Source organism: Sus scrofa, chromosome 1 (genome assembly GCF_000003025.6).
Source record: "Sus scrofa isolate TJ Tabasco breed Duroc chromosome 1, Sscrofa11.1, whole genome shotgun sequence".
In the NCBI taxonomy this organism is placed as follows: Eukaryota; Metazoa; Chordata; class Mammalia; order Artiodactyla; family Suidae; genus Sus; species Sus scrofa.
Genome location: NC_010443.5, coordinates 111,617,581 through 111,635,471, shown reverse-complemented (window position 1 = coordinate 111,635,471; position 17,891 = coordinate 111,617,581). Strand labels below are relative to the sequence as shown.

Here is a 17,891-nt window from a genome sequence, read left to right as displayed (position 1 = left end):
ACAGATGCTTGTTTTCACCTAACTTAGCTGTAGAAAGATGAGAAAAGGAAGGGGTCTTTCTGGGATTTTTCCCCATGTGTACTATCATCCCCTGGATGCACAGAGCTGCCCAAAACAACCTTCTGTTACAACGGAAATGCTCTCTGCCTGCCTGGTGCCAGGCCCTAACCACATGTGCACAGTGTCTGAAAGGTGGATAGCATGACAACAAACTCTATTTTTAATTATTTCATGTAAATGAATTCAAATGTAAGTAGCCATGTCTGGGTAGCAGCAACTGTAATTATTGGACAGCTCCATTCTAGAGCTTTCTTCCTCGAAGGCACAGCCTTATCAGCCACATAACACAACCCTTAAACATGTTTGGTTTGGAAATACTTAAATCATGAGCAAGACGAACAACGCGCTTGTTCCTAAAGTAAAAATTCAGTTTATTCATCTGTTTATGACACAATACACAAGAGGCAAAGTGTTTCACATCATAGATTTCACTTCCAGCTCCTGGGAGTGTTCATTTCTTTGGCTAAAAGTAGAGACTAGAGGAGAAAGCCAGGCAACTAGACAAGGATGGCGTGGGAGGGGCGGGTGACACTAAGGCCGTCCTCCAGGGATAGGCATGGGGTGCAGTTAGTCGCAAGCTGATCGTGTAACTGTTCGCTGGGGACACAGGAGCGCCCAACCTGGACGTGAGTGCTGTCGCAGGCTTCAGTCATCCCCACCACACAGGTACAGCAGCGCTTTCTGGTAGTCGCCCTTGGTGTCTTGCTACAAATGGCCAAGGAGAGAAAAGAAATTCAGGGTCAGGAGAATGACCCAAACTCTGCAGTAACAGACAGGCAAGCCCACAGCACAGGGAGCCTCTGCAGGACCTGCCCAGACACACCTAAACCATGAGAGGACCCGCAGGCCGTGTGGACCGGAGAGATTATTACCACAAGGTCCTGAGGATTAAGATGGTAAGTGATCAGGAGGTCCTGTCGTGGCTCAGCAGAAATAAATCTGACCAGCACCCATGAGGATGCAGGTTCGATCCCTGGCCTCCCTCAGTGGGTTAAGGATCTGGCATTGTCATGAGCTGTGGTGTAGGTCAAAGATGCAGTTCAGATCCCATGCTGCTGTGGCTGTGGTGTAGGCCAGCAGTTACAGCTTCAATTCAACCCCTAGCCTGGGAACCTCCATATGCCACAAGTGCAGCCCTAAAAAGATTAAAAAAAAAAAAAAAAGGATGGATGGTAAGTATAGCACCCTTCTGCCCTTCCTTGCACTGAGGCCCTGCACACACCACTTTATCTCCCTGGCCCGCACCCTTCCAGAGAAGACACGCCAGGTACCTCCCTACCTCACTGTGTTGTTTTGGGGATGCTTAAGGTCACATGGGAATAAGCTGACGAGTCAGGCAACAATATCTAAGAGGCAAGATGGTCCCTCAACGTTAAACCTGGCTATAGCAAACCCAGCTTCACATTCATCCCTGGTAACCACTGACACATTTTTGATATTAATGATCTTTCAGAAAGGGGGGCTGCAACCTCTGTCTGAACTAAGCACAGTGCGAGGGACCACTGTGGACGCAGCCCCTCCTTGTAGATGGGTGCTCCATCTCCCCAAAACGGGGACAGGCTAAACCCGTGGTTGAGATGGGAGCTCTGAGTGGGGACACATTGCCGGACTTATCACAGAGGAGTTTCAAGAAATATAGAACAGAATGTCAGTTTAATTAATCTGAGTCTCTTCAAGTTGTTGGCTAGTTTTGCAGGATCACAGTCACAGACACCAACAATCATCATCTAACTATAGAATGGGTGTGGGGAATAGAAAATACTGGCCTCATTCTAGAAGATTCTGGGGCAAACCATAAATGGCCCTTTCAGAATAAATCCTTGACACTTGATGACTAGCAACTCCTCCCCCGCGAGTCAGAAAAAAGAAAAGCACCATGCTCCCATGGTTTCCACAGCCCACCTGCTGGGACCCCCTCCCTCTGACAGCCAGGTGAGGCCGCCACGGCGCCTCGGCCTTACCTGGATGTAGTTGTACAGGGACTTGCCGTACTTCCTCTTGAATTCAGATCTAATTTTCAACATGTCCACTTCACTGCGGGAGACCATGATCCTAATCAGGACCTTATCACGCGTGCCCTTGCCCTGAAAGGCAAATGCATGTCCAAGTTACATTTCACCGACTGAACATGAATCCTGAGAAGAAAGTCTAGGGAGTTCGAGGGCAGGTGGAACAGGTCTGGGTTCTGGATGCTGCCCTCCAAGAGAAAGCAGACACAGCAGCCAAAATGCTCCCTCAAGAGCAATGAGGATCTTGGAATTCCAAAGACACCGGCGTGAGATCGGCACAACCTGCACACTGTGCGTTCACTAAATGGGAGCTGAGCACTAACTACCGCAAGGCTCAGTTCAAGAAGTGTAGGTGTTCACATACGTACACATACAAAGTTCCTGGCTCCTGGGGGCTCAGAGAGCATGGGCCACGTTTTCGCCATGGCTCTGTGCCCTTCTGAATGCTATAAGCAGAGGACCACTGAGTTGACTTCTAGAGCCTCAGACTGAGGCACCTGGGAGGGGGGGCCCTGTGTGACATGGAGCCCGAGGGCAGACGGGAGAGGGGCAGTGTGGACAAGGGGGTTATCCAGGAAAAAGCGGCAAGGGCCTGGAAGCCTGAAAGCACAAGGCACATTTGAGGCGTGGAAAACAGGAGAGGACCACGGGACAAGATGGTCCATTTAAGGGAGAGCTGCAGAGTTCCCGTCGTGGCGCAGCAGAAATGAATCTGACTAGCATCCATGAGGAGGCAGGTTCGATCCCTGGCCTCACTCAGTGGATTAAGGATCCGGTGCTGTTGTGGCTGTGGAGTAGGCTGGCGGCTACAGCTCCAATTCATTTCCTAGCCTGGGAACCTCCATATGCCACAGGTGTGGCCCTAAAAAAAACAAACAAAAAAACAAAAAAAACAAAAACGGGAGAGTTACAGGGCTGGCTTTGAAGTCAGATAGATCCCCAAGTCTAAATCTGACTGTGTACCCTCAAGCAAGCCAAAACTCTACTCTCCTCCTCCTGTAGAAAGAAAAGAATCACACAGGCCTTATCGGATTTTTGGTAATGATTTAAGATACAGTAAGCAGCCCAGTGCCAAATGCATACTGGTTGCTTAATAACCTCTCTGTTCCTGCTTGTCCTTAATCAGGGATACCAGGAGGGAAGCTCTGAGAAATCTGAGCAGGGATCTGCCATGAGTACCATCTGGCATTCTCTCTCCCATGGCACTTTGCTTTCGACCTGTGTACAAACACGTGTTCAAGCAGCTGGGAGAAACAGAAGGCAGATCTGTGGTTCTCTCACCCGTCAGTTACAACACAGCCCGGGCAGTGGTGTCCCTTCCTCCATCCACTATTTAGGAGATTTAGGTTGGGGCCCCAAAGAAGAAAAGCCTGGTGTGGAGCATGGACCTCTCGGCTGGCTGCCCTTACCTTCATGGAGTCGTACAGTCTGTCAGCAAAATACAGTGGCTTGTTCTGAATGCACTGGACTGTGGAGAGAAGAAGAAAAGGGCTGGCAACTCCCCTCTCCTCCACCAATTGGGGAGTGAAACCCTGACCAGGGCACAAGCAGATGACCTGACATAATAGGAAGAGGCTGCAAAATGGAAAACGCCAGGGGAAAACCAGGGATCCCCCTGAAACACTCAGCCCACTGTGGTTTTAAACCAAGGGACTCTGAGGTCATAGAAACCCAAACAGATATGAGAGGGCCCCCAATGGAGAGAACCCTTCCTCTGATCATGTTATTCCTCCTGGGCAGCTTTCCTTTCTACCGACATAAGCACTTCTTCAGTTCTGAATCTTAAATTCACGCAGTGAAGATTATGAAACTATCCAAATCTGTAAAGAAGCCAAACCTCCCTAAATGGACAGGACGGCCATTTGTTACGTTGCTTCAGCAGTTGACCGAAAGCTGATGTGCACCAGGGGGGCTACACGTGCTTACCCAGGTTCAGGAAAGCATTTTCCAGGTCTCCTTTGACCTCCTTCTTGATGCTCTCCAGCATGTCATAGGGGCTGTAGCTCTTGTACCTTTCAAATACTTTAAAAAAAAAAGGCAACAAATAACTACTATGACAGAGTCACTAGTCAAAGACATCCATGGTCACCTGCATGGTCCTGCATCTCACATACACATACAAAGGACAATTAGAGCATCCTAGAGGGTTAGGGACTGCCATGTAGACCAGAGCTAACACTGTACCAGCTGCCCCAGGAGAGCCATACCAGGCATTTGTCCTGAATGGCACTGCCCAGGCCGTGTATTATCTTCATCTCTCCTGAGCAGAACTCATTTTATCTGGGCCAGGAGAAACACTACAGAGCACACAGAATTGTCCATTATTTTAACAAATACGGCAGGATAAAATAATCCAGACAAGAGGCAGCACTCCAAAGCACCGAATATTTAAGGGAAGAAAGGGTCTAAAATGGAAAAAAAAAGTATGAATAGATTCGGTGAGGGAAAATGGGTGCAAAGTGGAGGGTTTTTGCAGATGAGAGAGCCCTGAGAGACACCCAGTGGGCCCACCTCTAAGACCTTCCCAGCACAGCACCCACCTTTCTGGAGGTGACACACACTCCGCTCAGTCATGATACTGATCCACTTGGGAACATCAGTTCCTTTCCTCTTCACGCCGGCATCATAGAGATCCTACAAGCACAACCAACCGGGAAAGTTGACTACGCAATCCAGAGCAAGGCCATTAAAAACATGTCATGAAAACCCATGCATTCAAAAATACTGCACTGCAGAAACGGGTACAAAGGCACTATTTAGGTCAAAAGTCTTAATCTAGGCCAGGCTTCAGGAGGCACAGACATAACAGCATGAGACTAGATTGTCCGTGATGCTGATGTTGTTCCCTGTACATGGAAAGAAGGACCAAGAGCTTCTGTTCACACCCAGGAGAGCCAGTGCTCATTAGCACATGCAGCCCTCCTCCCACACTTTCAACACAGAGGAACTCAGGGGGGCCCCCTACGGAGGACAGCTCCAGGTCAGGTACCCACCCCCAAGCTGCTCAGAGACTCAGGAGAGGACGGAGCTGGAGGAAAAAAATCAAAGCTGGTCCAACAGCAGTTTCAGTTTCTGGAAAATATAGGGGCTACAAGTAATGCTAAGAATGGCAGAGAAGGGGGTGGGAGAAAGGCCTATGCAAAAGCCGATACTCAGAGTTACAAAACCCAACTGCCATTCTTTATTTAAAGCCCTTTCCTATCTCCTGCTAAACGTGCCGGGTGAAACATACTGAACTGTAAAACTAAAGTGAATGAAAATTAATGTTGTTCTTCAGCTCTTGTGAAATGCTCTGAGGTAGCACTTGACCCTCTGGGGAAGAGGCCTGGGTTCATGGCGATAAGAATCGGTATCATAGACTGTTCTCAGTGATGACGGGACAAGAACCAGCAGAAGTTCTATTCAGGCATAAAAAGGGAAAAGGCCTTTGCATCTCCCTGTTGCCCCATCACAAAGGGCAGGAAGCCTCCCTCCCCCTGGCTGGGCCTCTGCCATCTCCTTCCACTTTTCGGTGTTGTTATCAGTGTTCCTCTGTAGCAAATGCACAGCGCGTGCACAGCCGTATCACAGCCTGCAGAAGCTGGTTCCTCCAGACCAGCCTAAAGGAGCATCTGTGGGTCAGGTATGGATCCTGTAACAAACACTCGCATCATAAGGGAATATCCTGTCACCACTATTGCTCCCAGAAAGTGACAATGAAGCTCGTGAATTCTTTGACATTCCCCCCTGCCCAAAGCAGAGCCTACTTCCCCTCCCACGGACTGTAGGCTGGACATAGAGACTCATCCCTAATGAACAGAGCAGGACAGAAGTGAGTGTGTGACTCTTGAGATCAGGTCCTAAAAGGCACCTGGCTTGCTCCTCGCTTCCTCTCTAGGATCACCCCCTCTGGGGAGAGCCAGCTGCCATGCCATCAGGACACTCAAGCAACCCCTTAGAAAGGCCCCTGTGGAAAATACTAAGGCCTCCTGCCAACAGTCATGCCATGGGGAACCTGGGAAGTGCGTTCTCCTGAGGCTGTCAGGCCTTCTGATGATGCAGCCTGGGTCATTCATTCTGTCTCCAACCTCTCAGAAGCCCTGAGCCAGAACCACCCCGCCAAGCCACATCCGAATTCCTGACCCACAGAAACCGAGAGAGAATAAATGCTGGTTGTTTTAAGTCATTGAGTTTGGAGGAAATTTGTTACACAGGATAATGACTATCCAGAGACCAGAAAATACAAACTCAAACCAAGAAGCCTGGCACTCACCCGGGCATCTTGGTCAATTAGTTCATAATCAATGACAGAGCCGTCCTCTGCTCTTCTACCCTATAGAGGAAAAATAAATAAAAACTTAAGAACATCAGATGTATTTCTTTGTATATTTTAAAATGGAAAAAGTCATCTTCTCCCCAACTCACATAAGCCAATATTTAATTTACCAAATAGACACCCACTTGAAAATCTAGACAGGACTAAGGTTTGTTAAAATAATTGAGGCAGTGAGGTGAGGGCTGCACCCCCTCTTTTTTACCCAATACTGGGCTAATAAGCACCTTGCAGAATCTACCCCCCCTCCAAAAAAAAGCGTTAATATTTAGATCCTTCCCTCAGAGAGCTTGCAGTCCATATGGAGAAATAAGCATGAGATAAATGGTAAACTAGTATCTGTGACTCTAACTGCCATGAAACGCCAAAGAAGGGTGAAATCTGTCAGGCAGAAGGCTCAGCAAAGTGTAGGGACAATGGGGCACAGCCGAGGTACACCGCCCGCAGTGTGTCAGGAGAGGCTGTAAGGGGGAGTGAGAGAAAGCCACTCCGAGCAGGAGGAAGGGTACAAGTGAGAGAGGTGCTGACTGGCTGGAGAGACAGTGAGCAGGAAGGAATCCTAGAAAGCAAGCTTAGGTTAGGGTGGGCCGGGGTGCAGAGGACGCTTAAAGGCACTTGAGAGTTTGGATCTGATGCAGCAGAAATGAGTTTTGATCAGGTAAGTAACATGGTGCAAGTGGATTTCAAAAAGATGAATGTGTGGCGGTATGCAGGGCACGTGGAAGAGGAGAGAGCTGGGGGGTGGGGATGGGATGGAGCTGTTACAGTGATGGAGAAGGTCGTGCGCTGGATGCAGCATGCCAGCCAACCATTTGTCTTCAAGTTTCCTGGGGAAAATTCCTCTTCCCTCCCTGAGCTCAGAGACATTCCATTGCACATGGGTCAGAACTCAGGCTCAGAAGGGACATGGCTTTCACCCACATTAATGAGTTAGATTAGCAAACAAAGACCTTCTCTCCAGGCAACCCACTACCTGGGCACACCGTCTCTCAAGACATGCATGAAAGCAGGTGAAAGAAACAAGGAGGGTTTCTCCCACTGGGTCCTATGTGACCATAGATGGAGGCAAAAATGCCCTTCAAAGAGTCACAGGACAAAGGCTGGCACCTTAAGCCAGGCCAGGAGTTGAGAGCTGCCTCTGCCTCCTCTGGCCCCGAAGTCCAACTGACCATACGGTTTTGCAGGATAAGAAATCCTATTATAGAAAAATGACAACTCTGCTGTGACAGTGCAAACCCACTGCCGACAATGCAGCTGAATTTCTGATGCAGGCACAGAGGTTGAGTTAATTTCCTCCCTAGTTAAAATGAGGTATGCAACTTGCCTTACGAAGAAGAAAGGACAAAGAAAATAAACCGGAAACCAACCTTGGCCAGGGCAACCATCAGCTTGCGGAAGTCGCCAGATGTGTCGGAAATGATGTCCTTTTCCAGATCAGTCTTGTACACTTGGAAAACAATACATCTGGTTTAATGCTTCCTGCCTGTGCACCCAGCCAGCCACCCATCCCACATATCCCTGCCCACGAAGCCTCTGAGAGGCAGAAACAGCTGTGGCAGCACAAGGGTGAATTCTCTAGGGTGATTTTCCCTCACATAACATCAGAACCAGTGTTATTATCAGTGACAAGGGGCACCTCCAGCAGGATCAGACTGGGGAGCCTCAAGCTCACCTCTGACCAGTGAACTCTTGCGTAGCTAAAATACCGGCTCCCAAACTCCTTGACTATAAACACTTATTTGGAACGCCAAAAAATTTGGAGGACTATATCCACACACACACGCAATTTTTTTTTTATTATGTACTGATTGAGAAAATGCACAATGACAAAAACTAGTAAGCATTAAAGAGTTACTTTTGAATGAATTTGTACTTGATTATTCAAATTGGTACCTATGCAGAAATGCAGTTACACACACACACACACACACTCTCACACTCACACACCAGCTGAACCATTTATTCCACCTTCACCCTCAGCCTCCTGTACTGCTTGTTGCACACAGGGCCACGTGCCTCTTGCAACAGTGACCCAGAGTTGAGCTGGGCACCTCCTTAGTAGAAACTAAGCAGAACTGGGCACCTCCTTAGTAGAAACTGGACAGCATCCAATACATGAAATCTATGGAGGACTTTCTACTCCTCCCCATCAGATTTTTTCCTAAAAAAAAAAATTTTGTTCTGCTTTCTTTCCTGTATACTCTTTTGCATTAGTTCTAGAGGAGTGAAATCACCAAGAGATGGAAGAGAGGGACCTGGACCATTGCAAACCCTGGACGGTCCGGGTGGCAGGCGTTTCTGGGTACGTAACCCAGGCTTCCCACCCTGAACACCAGCCCAGGGAGCCAGGCTCACGTCACGGAAACTGGGCCCAGAGGGTGGGGCACAGAACTCGGGCTACTCACTCTCCTTGTAGACTCTGTTAATTTCCTGCAGCTCCTGGTTGGTCCTTGAGCAGATGATCTCAATGAGGGAGTCCTCGTCAGTCCCCAGGCCCTGTGAAGCAGGCAATGCAGACCTCAGCAGGCAAAGGCCTCCTGGCCATTAGCCCACTTCCCTGACCTCAATCAGGTAAACTGCAACCACAGGTTAGGTCTGCAGCGCACCTTCTCACCTTCCTCCTGAGGGGTCTCTACTGTGTTCCTCGGCTCAAAGTAAACTTAGTTTAGTCCTGTAAAAACTGCTTCACCAGAATATAGGATGGGTTAAATGACTTTTATTTATTTATTTATTTATTGTCTCTCTCCCTCTCTCTACTACAATGTCAGGTACGCACATACAGGGCTTTTTGTTGTTTTCTTTGTTTACATCAATATACCCAACATCTAGAACAATTGTTGGCACAAAATAGGCACTCAATACATACTTATTAAATACAGGAATGGGTTCACATACGGTGAACACTTCCTTATGTTCTTCCTTGCCTTGGATGCTTTATTCCTTTACTGGATGGTAGTATCCTGTACCTCTTTTTTTTTTTTTTTTTTTTTTTTTTTTTGCTTTTTAGGGTCGCACCCATGGCATATGGAGGTTCCCAGGCTAGGGGTCCAATTGGAGCTATGGCTGTCGGCCTACACCACAGCCACAGCAATGCAGGATCCAAGCCACGTCTGCAACCTACACCACAGCTCTTGGCAACGCCAGATCCTTAACCCACTGAGCGAGGCCAGGGATGGAACCCGCAACCTCTTGGTTCCTAGTCAGATTCATTTCCACCGTGCCATGATGGGAAATCCATCCTTTAAGGGAGAGGAAAACAAACATTTTTAACCTATCTATCATGACATGGTTTTTTTTTACCTCAACTATGATAAAAAAATTTTTTCTCCACTGTATATAAATATATACTGAAATGGTAAGAGACAGTAATATAAAACACAAAAATGTTAAAGGTGGTTGCTTTTCGGTGATGAATTTATAAAATGAGTAATTTTATCTTCTTCCTATCTTTATTTTCCAAGATCTCTAATAATCAGCCATTATTTTAATAGATGAGAAATAATTTCGTTATACAATTCTGCTCAGTAATTGAAAATAAAGGAATATACAGATTTTATGCTGTCATTTACAGACAGCATCATTAGAATGAAATAAGCCTTTTACGAAGGAAAGGTACAGATGAGATAAAATTTTTAGCTCTACCTCTTTGAAATGTAAAATTGAGTTAATGTTAAAAATTTCATTCTTGCACGTCCATTTTTGCTTGATTACTACGCACTCTTAGGGCATTTTAGGGAAGCAAAAGGAAATAATGAAGTGGCAAATAAACCTAGACACCAGCACTTTATTAAGGAATAAGAATTCGATAGGTGATGTATTCAAATTTAATATATACACTTTTGAGCTGGCGTGCCAGATAGCTTGAAAGGACTCAATGAAACATGTATTTCAAAGCTGGCTTCATGATCAAAGTCAAGATTTAATAATCAGGATTCTTTAATACTTGTCTTTCCGAATATGGAAATAGCACTTTGAACTAAGTAGAATTACAACTGTTTAAAATGTAAATCAATTATAAGGTGTTAATACAATAAGAAACTTACTTATCCACATGAAAAGTATGTCAGCTATTAATTAAACTTATTAGAGTTCATATGCCCCTAAAAAAGTGGTTTGTGTAATATAAGCTAAGCCTCAGGTTAATGGTTAATTCTGAATTTTATTCTCATCTGATCTATGAGTAAAGGCCTCTTCTCCCAGAGTTTTTAATCATGATGTAGAGGTGTTGGCAAAGCCAAGTTTTCTTCCCTCTGAGCAAAACATCCACACAACATTCTACGCAAATATTGTAAAGTGACTACCAAGCTTCTTCAAATATTTTAGGGGCAGTTTTTCAACCACAAGGATGATTGTCTAAAAACAACTCAAGCATTGGAAGAAATGCTATATCCTGATGTTGTTGAAACGTAAAACAAGCAGAGCAAAATAAGATTTGTTTCCTTCTCTCACTGACATACCCATGTTACTATCAGAGAATTCTAAGAGCATTTTTCCTCTATATTTAAAGGTGACCCTGGCAATTTCGACCTTGGCCCAAGCTCACCACAGACTGTCCACAATTCCCATCACAAGGGCACCGTCTACTGTGACATATGGCAAATATCGCCACTGGTATTGCCAGAAGTCAAAACTGATTTTTTTTTAAAGCATAGTTCAGTTAATGGCACTCCAAGCTTTATGGATTTCAGAAGGGTATTCAGCTGTGATAGCTAATGGACGAGCTGGCACAAGGTCAAAGACTTAGCAGTCAAAGCACCTTTCATTGGGCCCAATTACATAGCCTACAATGGTGACAGGTCTGTTTCAAGCCACTAATACCTAGTAACAGATACTAGTAAAACTGCACAAATCACAATTAAATGGAGTCTTGGTGAAAATAGGATAAACTGATCTGAAGTGATGATGGTCAGAAGAAACCTGGGAGGGGCTGGCCCATCCAGGCTCCAGAGGTCCCCAGACTGAGTGTCTTCAGTGTTCTTTTTATCAAGCAGGATCATTACGTGTTGCTGACACTGTCTCATTCTTCACTGTACTCTCCCTGCAATACAGCCTCCTTAGGAAACTCAAAGTCTGCTCAGAGGAACTGAGCACAGATTGGGCTAAGCTGGAGGGCTGAAGGAAGAGATTTCAAAGCAAAGCTTTCAGCAGTCCTGAGCTATCAACTTCTGGCCCCTGGAAATGCCTGCTGGGAAACTGCCTCCCTCATGAGGTGCTCTGTGGAGGGATGACAACTGAACTGTGACATTAGCTCTGGTGACAGGCTTACAGCTTGGCCTCTTCATAATTCAGAAATGGTGGGGAGTTCCTGTCATGGCTCAGCGGTTAACGAACCCCACTAGCATCCATGAGGATGCAGGTTCGATCCCTGGCCTCGCTCAGTGGGTTAAGGATCCAGCGTTGCTGTGAGCTGTGGTGTAGGTCGCAGACGTGGTTCGGATCACAGACATGTGGTGGCTCCGGCAGAGGCTGGAGGCTACAGCTCCGATTGGACCCCTAGCCTGGGAACTTCCATATGCTGTGGGTTCGGCCCTAAAAAGGAAAAAAAAAGAAAAAAAAAGAAAGAAAAAGAAATGGTGGCATCACAGAAAACACACTGACTTAGATAAAAAAATCAGAATTACAGCTTTCCTTCCCACACGGAGGCTTTACCCAGTTTTACCAGCAGAGGGCAGTGTCAGATTATTCAAAATGTTACAGGCACACTCAGGAAAAGGGTTCTGGGCTCTGCTGTAACATGCATTTATGTTTATGTATTTATTACATTTATATAATACTTGGTATCTTCACCAAGTATTAAAATTCAGGGCAATTTCCAACCTGGAGTTTTCAACTATCTAATTTAACCCAAAAAAATCCATGTTCAAAATAACTACAAAATACAGACAAGACAGAATAGTATGTGCTTTGACACTCTGAAAAAAACACAGGTACCATTCATAATCTGAAATAACCCTTTCTATGCACTGTGATGTTCTGGTTTTGGCTGGAATTTCAGCCCAACAATGAGATCAGCAAGGAGAAGGTCCGAAGAAGAAACAGCAAAGAGCAACAGCAGAATTTTGTGAAGCTTCACTTAACAAAAGCTATGAGTTTTACTTTTGCCTTCATATCACAACAAATCTTTTTTAAGGAGGAAGTGTAATCAAGGAAGTAGTTTTTCCAAATGGTATTCCGATTGCCCAGGTGCCAAGCAGTAGCAGCTGGTAACTGACTTCTCTGCATCATGAAATTTCTTTACAGTCTTAAAAAAAGGAATTGAAATATTTTTGGTACAAATCCTGAGACTTATAGCTTCAGTTCACGCAAAAAAAATTTTTTAAAAAAAGATTCCAAATGAGAATTCAACAAAACTGAAAATCACCTAATTACACTCCGAAAGCTGTAATTCGCAAATATTAATGGCAGATTTGACAGAGATTGCATTTCACACGTGTTTACCTTCATGGAGGCTTTCAGCTCGGAAGCGTCATACTGAGCAGGTGTTTTCAATAGGCCCAAAATCACTGTCTCCAGGTGGCCGGACAAGGCTGACTTCAGCGCTGATGCAAGTTCCTTCAGAAAAACAGGCAAGAACATGGAAAACTTGGTGGGTAACCAGTATTCCCTTTTGCAGAGGCATGTGTTTGTAAAGCAGGTTGTGGTTTTTTTGACAGCTCTAGAGTATTGGGTCAAAGTTATCTATCCTTCGACAGCATGCCCTTCGGCTGCCCCAGGTGTCAGAAAATGAAAGATCAGACTCTGCTTCGACAAAATCCTTTAAAATTCAAGCCGAGTCCGCCTTCTCCCCCAGTCACTAAAAGGAACCTGGAGCAGTCTATATAATGCCTCAGAAAGCTATGCATGAGTGCAGGTTACAAATAACACAACACGTGCACATGACAATAGTCTGTGGAAGCCAGGGCACTGTCTGTCCAAGGTCAAGGCCCCTGCTAAGAAGGAGGTGCTTAGAAGTTCCCGTCGTGGCACAGTGGTTAACGAATCCAACTAGGAACCATGAGGTTGCAGGTTTGATCCCTAGCCTTGCTCAGTGGGTTAAGGATCCGGCGTTGCTGTGAGCTATAGTGTGGGTCACAGACACGGCTTGGATTCTGTGGCTGTAGCATATATGCCAGGGGATACCGATTAGACCCCCTAGCCTGGGAACCTCCATAGACCACGGGAGCAGCCCTAGAAAAAGGCAAAAATAAATAAATAAGAAGGAGGTGCTTAGAGTGGGCAGCCTCCCAGGAAGCAGAGCCCACGTGGCCCGGGGATATCCTCTTGGAAAAGACTTTATGCAGCTGTGCCACAAGGGTGGCTCCAGAAAGTGGCCCCCACATGACTGGAAGTGGGCTTGCGAAGCTTTCCTATGCAAAACACTCCACTGAAGTCTGAGAGAACATCTGTTTTCCGTACCAAACTGGAATGGTCTGGATGGAGATGGAGAAGACTGAAGTCCTCAGGTACCCCCTGACTTCCCTGCTGCTTACTGTTTCTTAAAGGTTCCACAGTCACCATTAAGATCCACTGACAGATTTTAGGTCAGAGGATGGAGCCAGCATCCACACAGGCAGGATAGATGTGGCTTTTACAGGTGCTTTGTCAGAGAGTAACCATCCTATAAATCATGGGCACTGAGTGATGACTGAACCCGCCTGTTGTAATTATCTTCTTTCTTTTCACTTCTCCCCCCTCCTCTGTTTTCTTTCTCTCCTGACCTCCCAGCAGCACCCATAGCATCTATGATGTTCAGCCCCTGGAGATATTTCCAGGCTCTAAGAGGTGAGGTATAGCCTGCTTCAGGGACAGTCTTCTCAAATCATTCCTAGACGTCACGGATTGAGTTGGATCTCAGAAGCTGTCTGGCCCAACACTTTTCATCACCTACTCTCTCCTGCTTCCATAGTCCTAGTAACACATAGCACTTAGGAAGGGCCTTTAAAAGCAACGCCTTCCATTTAAGCACCAAGTTTCCAATGTGGAACTTGGAGGTTAGGGAATTCCAAACTTAGCCTACCTTTGACACTCCCCTCTACCTATTCTCTGTTCAAACCTCAAATAGCATTTGGGCAGCTACTGACTTTTTCCATTTCTATAATAAACTCCTGATGGGCAGTCGACTTCCTGCTTCTCATAATGTCATACACAGGGCTTTGCACTTAGCGGCAATTCCAGAAATGCTTGATAAATAAAACATGACCATTCCTTAAACGGAGAAACCTGGCATCTGGCATTTTCTCAAACACAAAAGAAACATAACATCAATCCTCTCCTCTCCCCTCCACTTCTAGCTGTGCCCAGGCTGTTCATGCCCCTCACCCAGGAATCCCCAGTCCCTACTGGTAAAGTATCTACCACATAGGGCTTACTCCTTTGTTATGCAAACAATAAGGCTCTGCTTTCAGGATTGCCCTCAGAAAGTAACTCAAGTAGTTTATCCATCTTTCTTTAAAATGTGGTCCCGCTTAGCCCACAGCTAGGGGACATCAAGAACCAGTAGGACAGGAGTTCCTGTCATGGCTCAGTGGAAAGGAATCTGACTATTATCCATGAGGGCGCAGGTTTGATCCCTGGCCTTGCTCAGTAGATTAAGGATCCGGCACTGCCATGAGCTGTGGCGCAGGTCGCAGACACAGCTCAGATCTGACGTTACTGTGGCTGTGGCACAGGCCAGGGACTACAGCTCTGATTTGACCCCTGGCCTGGGAACCTCCATATGCCATGGGTGCGGCCCTAAAAAGACCCAAAAAAAGACCCAGTAGGACAGTGAATTGTCCCCTCAACCCACAGCAAGGCTGTGAGGTCGCCAAGCCCACCAGGATTCGGTAATATCTTCCTCTGACAGGGGAGGAGAGAGGTTTGTTCTCCATTTAGGTTTGTTCTCCATTTATCTCATCTGAAGTTGAGACTGGGCTTTCTTGTATCTGTGGACATTTGTGCATCCACACCCTGCAAGTCAGCTGAAGGAACAATCACAGGTGCACTGTCTGAAGAGGTGAGGGGCCTTCTGCCCCAAGTGCAACTCAACTCTACCAGCTCACAGATCCTCTGGAGAAACTGGAGAAATAAAACACTCCCCTCCATGCCTCACTGCTGGAAGAAGAATTTTGATGCCCACGAGAGGAAAGAAGCCAGATGCTTTCCTATTTATGTCGTTTCCAACTGTGTCGAGAGATGGGGGAGGGAGTTATAGCAGGGCTTAAATGGCAGCTCCCAGGACCCTGGTGGTCACGTGCACCCCAACTGCAGAAACATCTTTTCTAGAATCCTTTCAGCTCACCGCCACTGTGGCTACAAGTGAAAGCCGTAAGTCAAATGGGAACTGCAGGAAGCCACACTTACTGCACCATCCAAGAATAAATCAAATGCTTTTAATAGTAGAAAGTTAAAAATAAAGCCGTCTGTCCTTAAAAATAAAATTTCCCAACACTGCAACAAAATAAAGGATGAACAAGTACTGGGCTGTTCCTTAACCGCGAGTGGACAAGCAAAAGGAAGATGCACACACAAGGCCTTTGAATGAGCGGGCACATGGCAGGTTGAAGATAGCCTGAGAGAGCAAATGAACTATTCACTAAGCCTGGTGGCTGCAAAACTCTTAAGAATCCAAGGCTGGGGGACATCAAGAACCAGTAGGACAGGAGTTCCTGTCGTGGCTCAGTGGAAAGGAATCTGAGGGCGCAGGTTCAATCCCTGGCCTCACTCAGTGGGTTAAGGATCTGGCATTGCTATGAGCTGTGGTGTAGGTCGCAGACATGGCTCAGATCTGACATTGCTTTGGCTGTGGCATAGGCCAGGGACTACAGCTCCGATTCAACCCCTGGCCTGGGAACCTCCGTATGGGAAATCTCGTTTTTAAGAACGAGAGGAGCATGTCAGGATCAATACTCAATGGAGGCTAATGTCCTAAGATTAAAACATTTTATCAGGAGCCAGCAGAAGTCATAAAGATGAAACGAATGGTTACAGGTAGAGGGCAAGGTAAGATTTCAATACACAAGAGCTACTGATGTTCTTCTCTTTCTTTCTATATCCAGAAGTGCCACCTCTGCACATTGGGTTGGAAGAGGGTGCGGTCTTCATGGATGAGCACCAAGCATTCCAGGGGCCATGGATGTATGAGTTGTGACTCTTACAAGGATATACAGAAAAACCTTGGATCTCCCAGGTTTCCAGAAGGCTCTTGCTGGTAAGAGCCAGAATTCAAGAAAAAAAAAAAGAAAAACAAAAAACAAAACAGCGGCCACAGAATTGAAATTCAACAAGGAAAGCCCTCCATCCCTGAACCTACTGTACCTTTTTGGTCCTTCTTTGGTAGGCAAAGGCAATGTCCTGTCTCTGTTCATTGCTGCGGTTGGTCAAAATGTTGACGATGGTGACCTCGTCCACACCTATGAAGACACAAGTTGTGAACAGTTACTCAACCACATGCTCTAGTCTTTTGGGTTTATGCAGCAGGTTTAAAGCATTTTTTCAACCCAAAAGGTATACTGTTCTCCAAACTGAAATACCAAGACATTAAGATTTTGTTCTCTCTCTTTTTGTCAGCACTCTCCGCCCAACATATACAGCCTCTTTTCTTTTTTTTTTCTTGATAGCCTCAAGCCTCAAGCTTAAATAGACCTTTAAAATATCTGTATTAAAAAAATATATGGAGTTCCCATCGTGGCACAGTGGTTAGCGAATCTGACTAGGAACCATGAGGTTACAGGTTCGATCCCTGGCCTTGCTCAGTGGGTTAAGGATCCGGCATTGCCGTGAGCTATGGTGTAGGTCGCAGACACAGCTCAGATCCCGCGTTGCTATGGCTCTGGCATAGGCCGGTGGCTACAGCTCCAATTAGACCCCTAGCCTGGGAACCTCCATATGCCGCGGGAGCGATTCAAGAAATGGCAAAAAGACAAAAAATAAAAAATAAAAATAAAAAAATATATATGTTCTTCATAAGTTGGTTTCTGGAATCAACAGTAGGAGGTGCATTAGTGGGGCTTTGGCAGTCAGATGGAACCACGAACATTTAGGAGGATTTTAAATGAAGGTCCCCAAATTGCCATTTAACTGGAGATTTAATAGACAGTAACTGTGACCTGAATTAATAGAGACAATTATTTATATTTATTGCAGGATTATGGCTATATAAGCAGCTAGGTATAATTCGTATAATTATAGAAACTGTCATGACAAATGAGTCAGATTTAATATGGCAGTTGTATTTTAATAGCATAATTGATTAATACAATCATACTTACTGAAGACTAAATTGTTTTGTAAGGAAAATAAACGATCCACTGCTTTTAATCTTCAATAGGCAATTTTAATAATCAATTTTATAACTTTATTAAAAAGAGTAAGTGTTTTAATCTAAATTAAATCTAAATTGGGAGTTTTGAAGTGCCACAAAATATTTTAGTACCTATTTTAATTGGAACATGTGTATTTACAAAGATAAGCAATGCCTCCTGGTATCTGAAAGTTTCCAATTTTCTATCAAAAATACTCCTAACATGCCATTTAACTTAAGAAAGCACAAT

The 17,891-nt window shown here is 45.6% G+C and overlaps 1 protein-coding gene across 3 annotated transcripts in view; it reads right to left on the bottom strand.

Moving 5' to 3' along the window:
* The window catches only part of ANXA2 (annexin A2), a 46,344-nt gene continuing 28,860 nt past the window's right edge, over nt 408–17,891 (bottom strand). For 2 of the 3 annotated variants that reach the window (XM_005659537.2, XM_013992912.2), the window contains 10 exons: nt 16,657–16,751; nt 12,820–12,933; nt 8,787–8,877; nt 7,749–7,828; nt 6,322–6,381; nt 4,610–4,703; nt 3,996–4,091; nt 3,479–3,537; nt 2,022–2,144; nt 408–765 (listed from right to left, as the gene is read on the bottom strand). In XM_005659537.2, the coding sequence (XP_005659594.1) occupies nt 706–765; nt 2,022–2,144; nt 3,479–3,537; nt 3,996–4,091; nt 4,610–4,703; nt 6,322–6,381; nt 7,749–7,828; nt 8,787–8,877; nt 12,820–12,933; nt 16,657–16,751 (872 nt within the window). In that variant the 3' untranslated portion in view covers nt 408–705. 3 annotated transcript variants of the gene reach the window in all.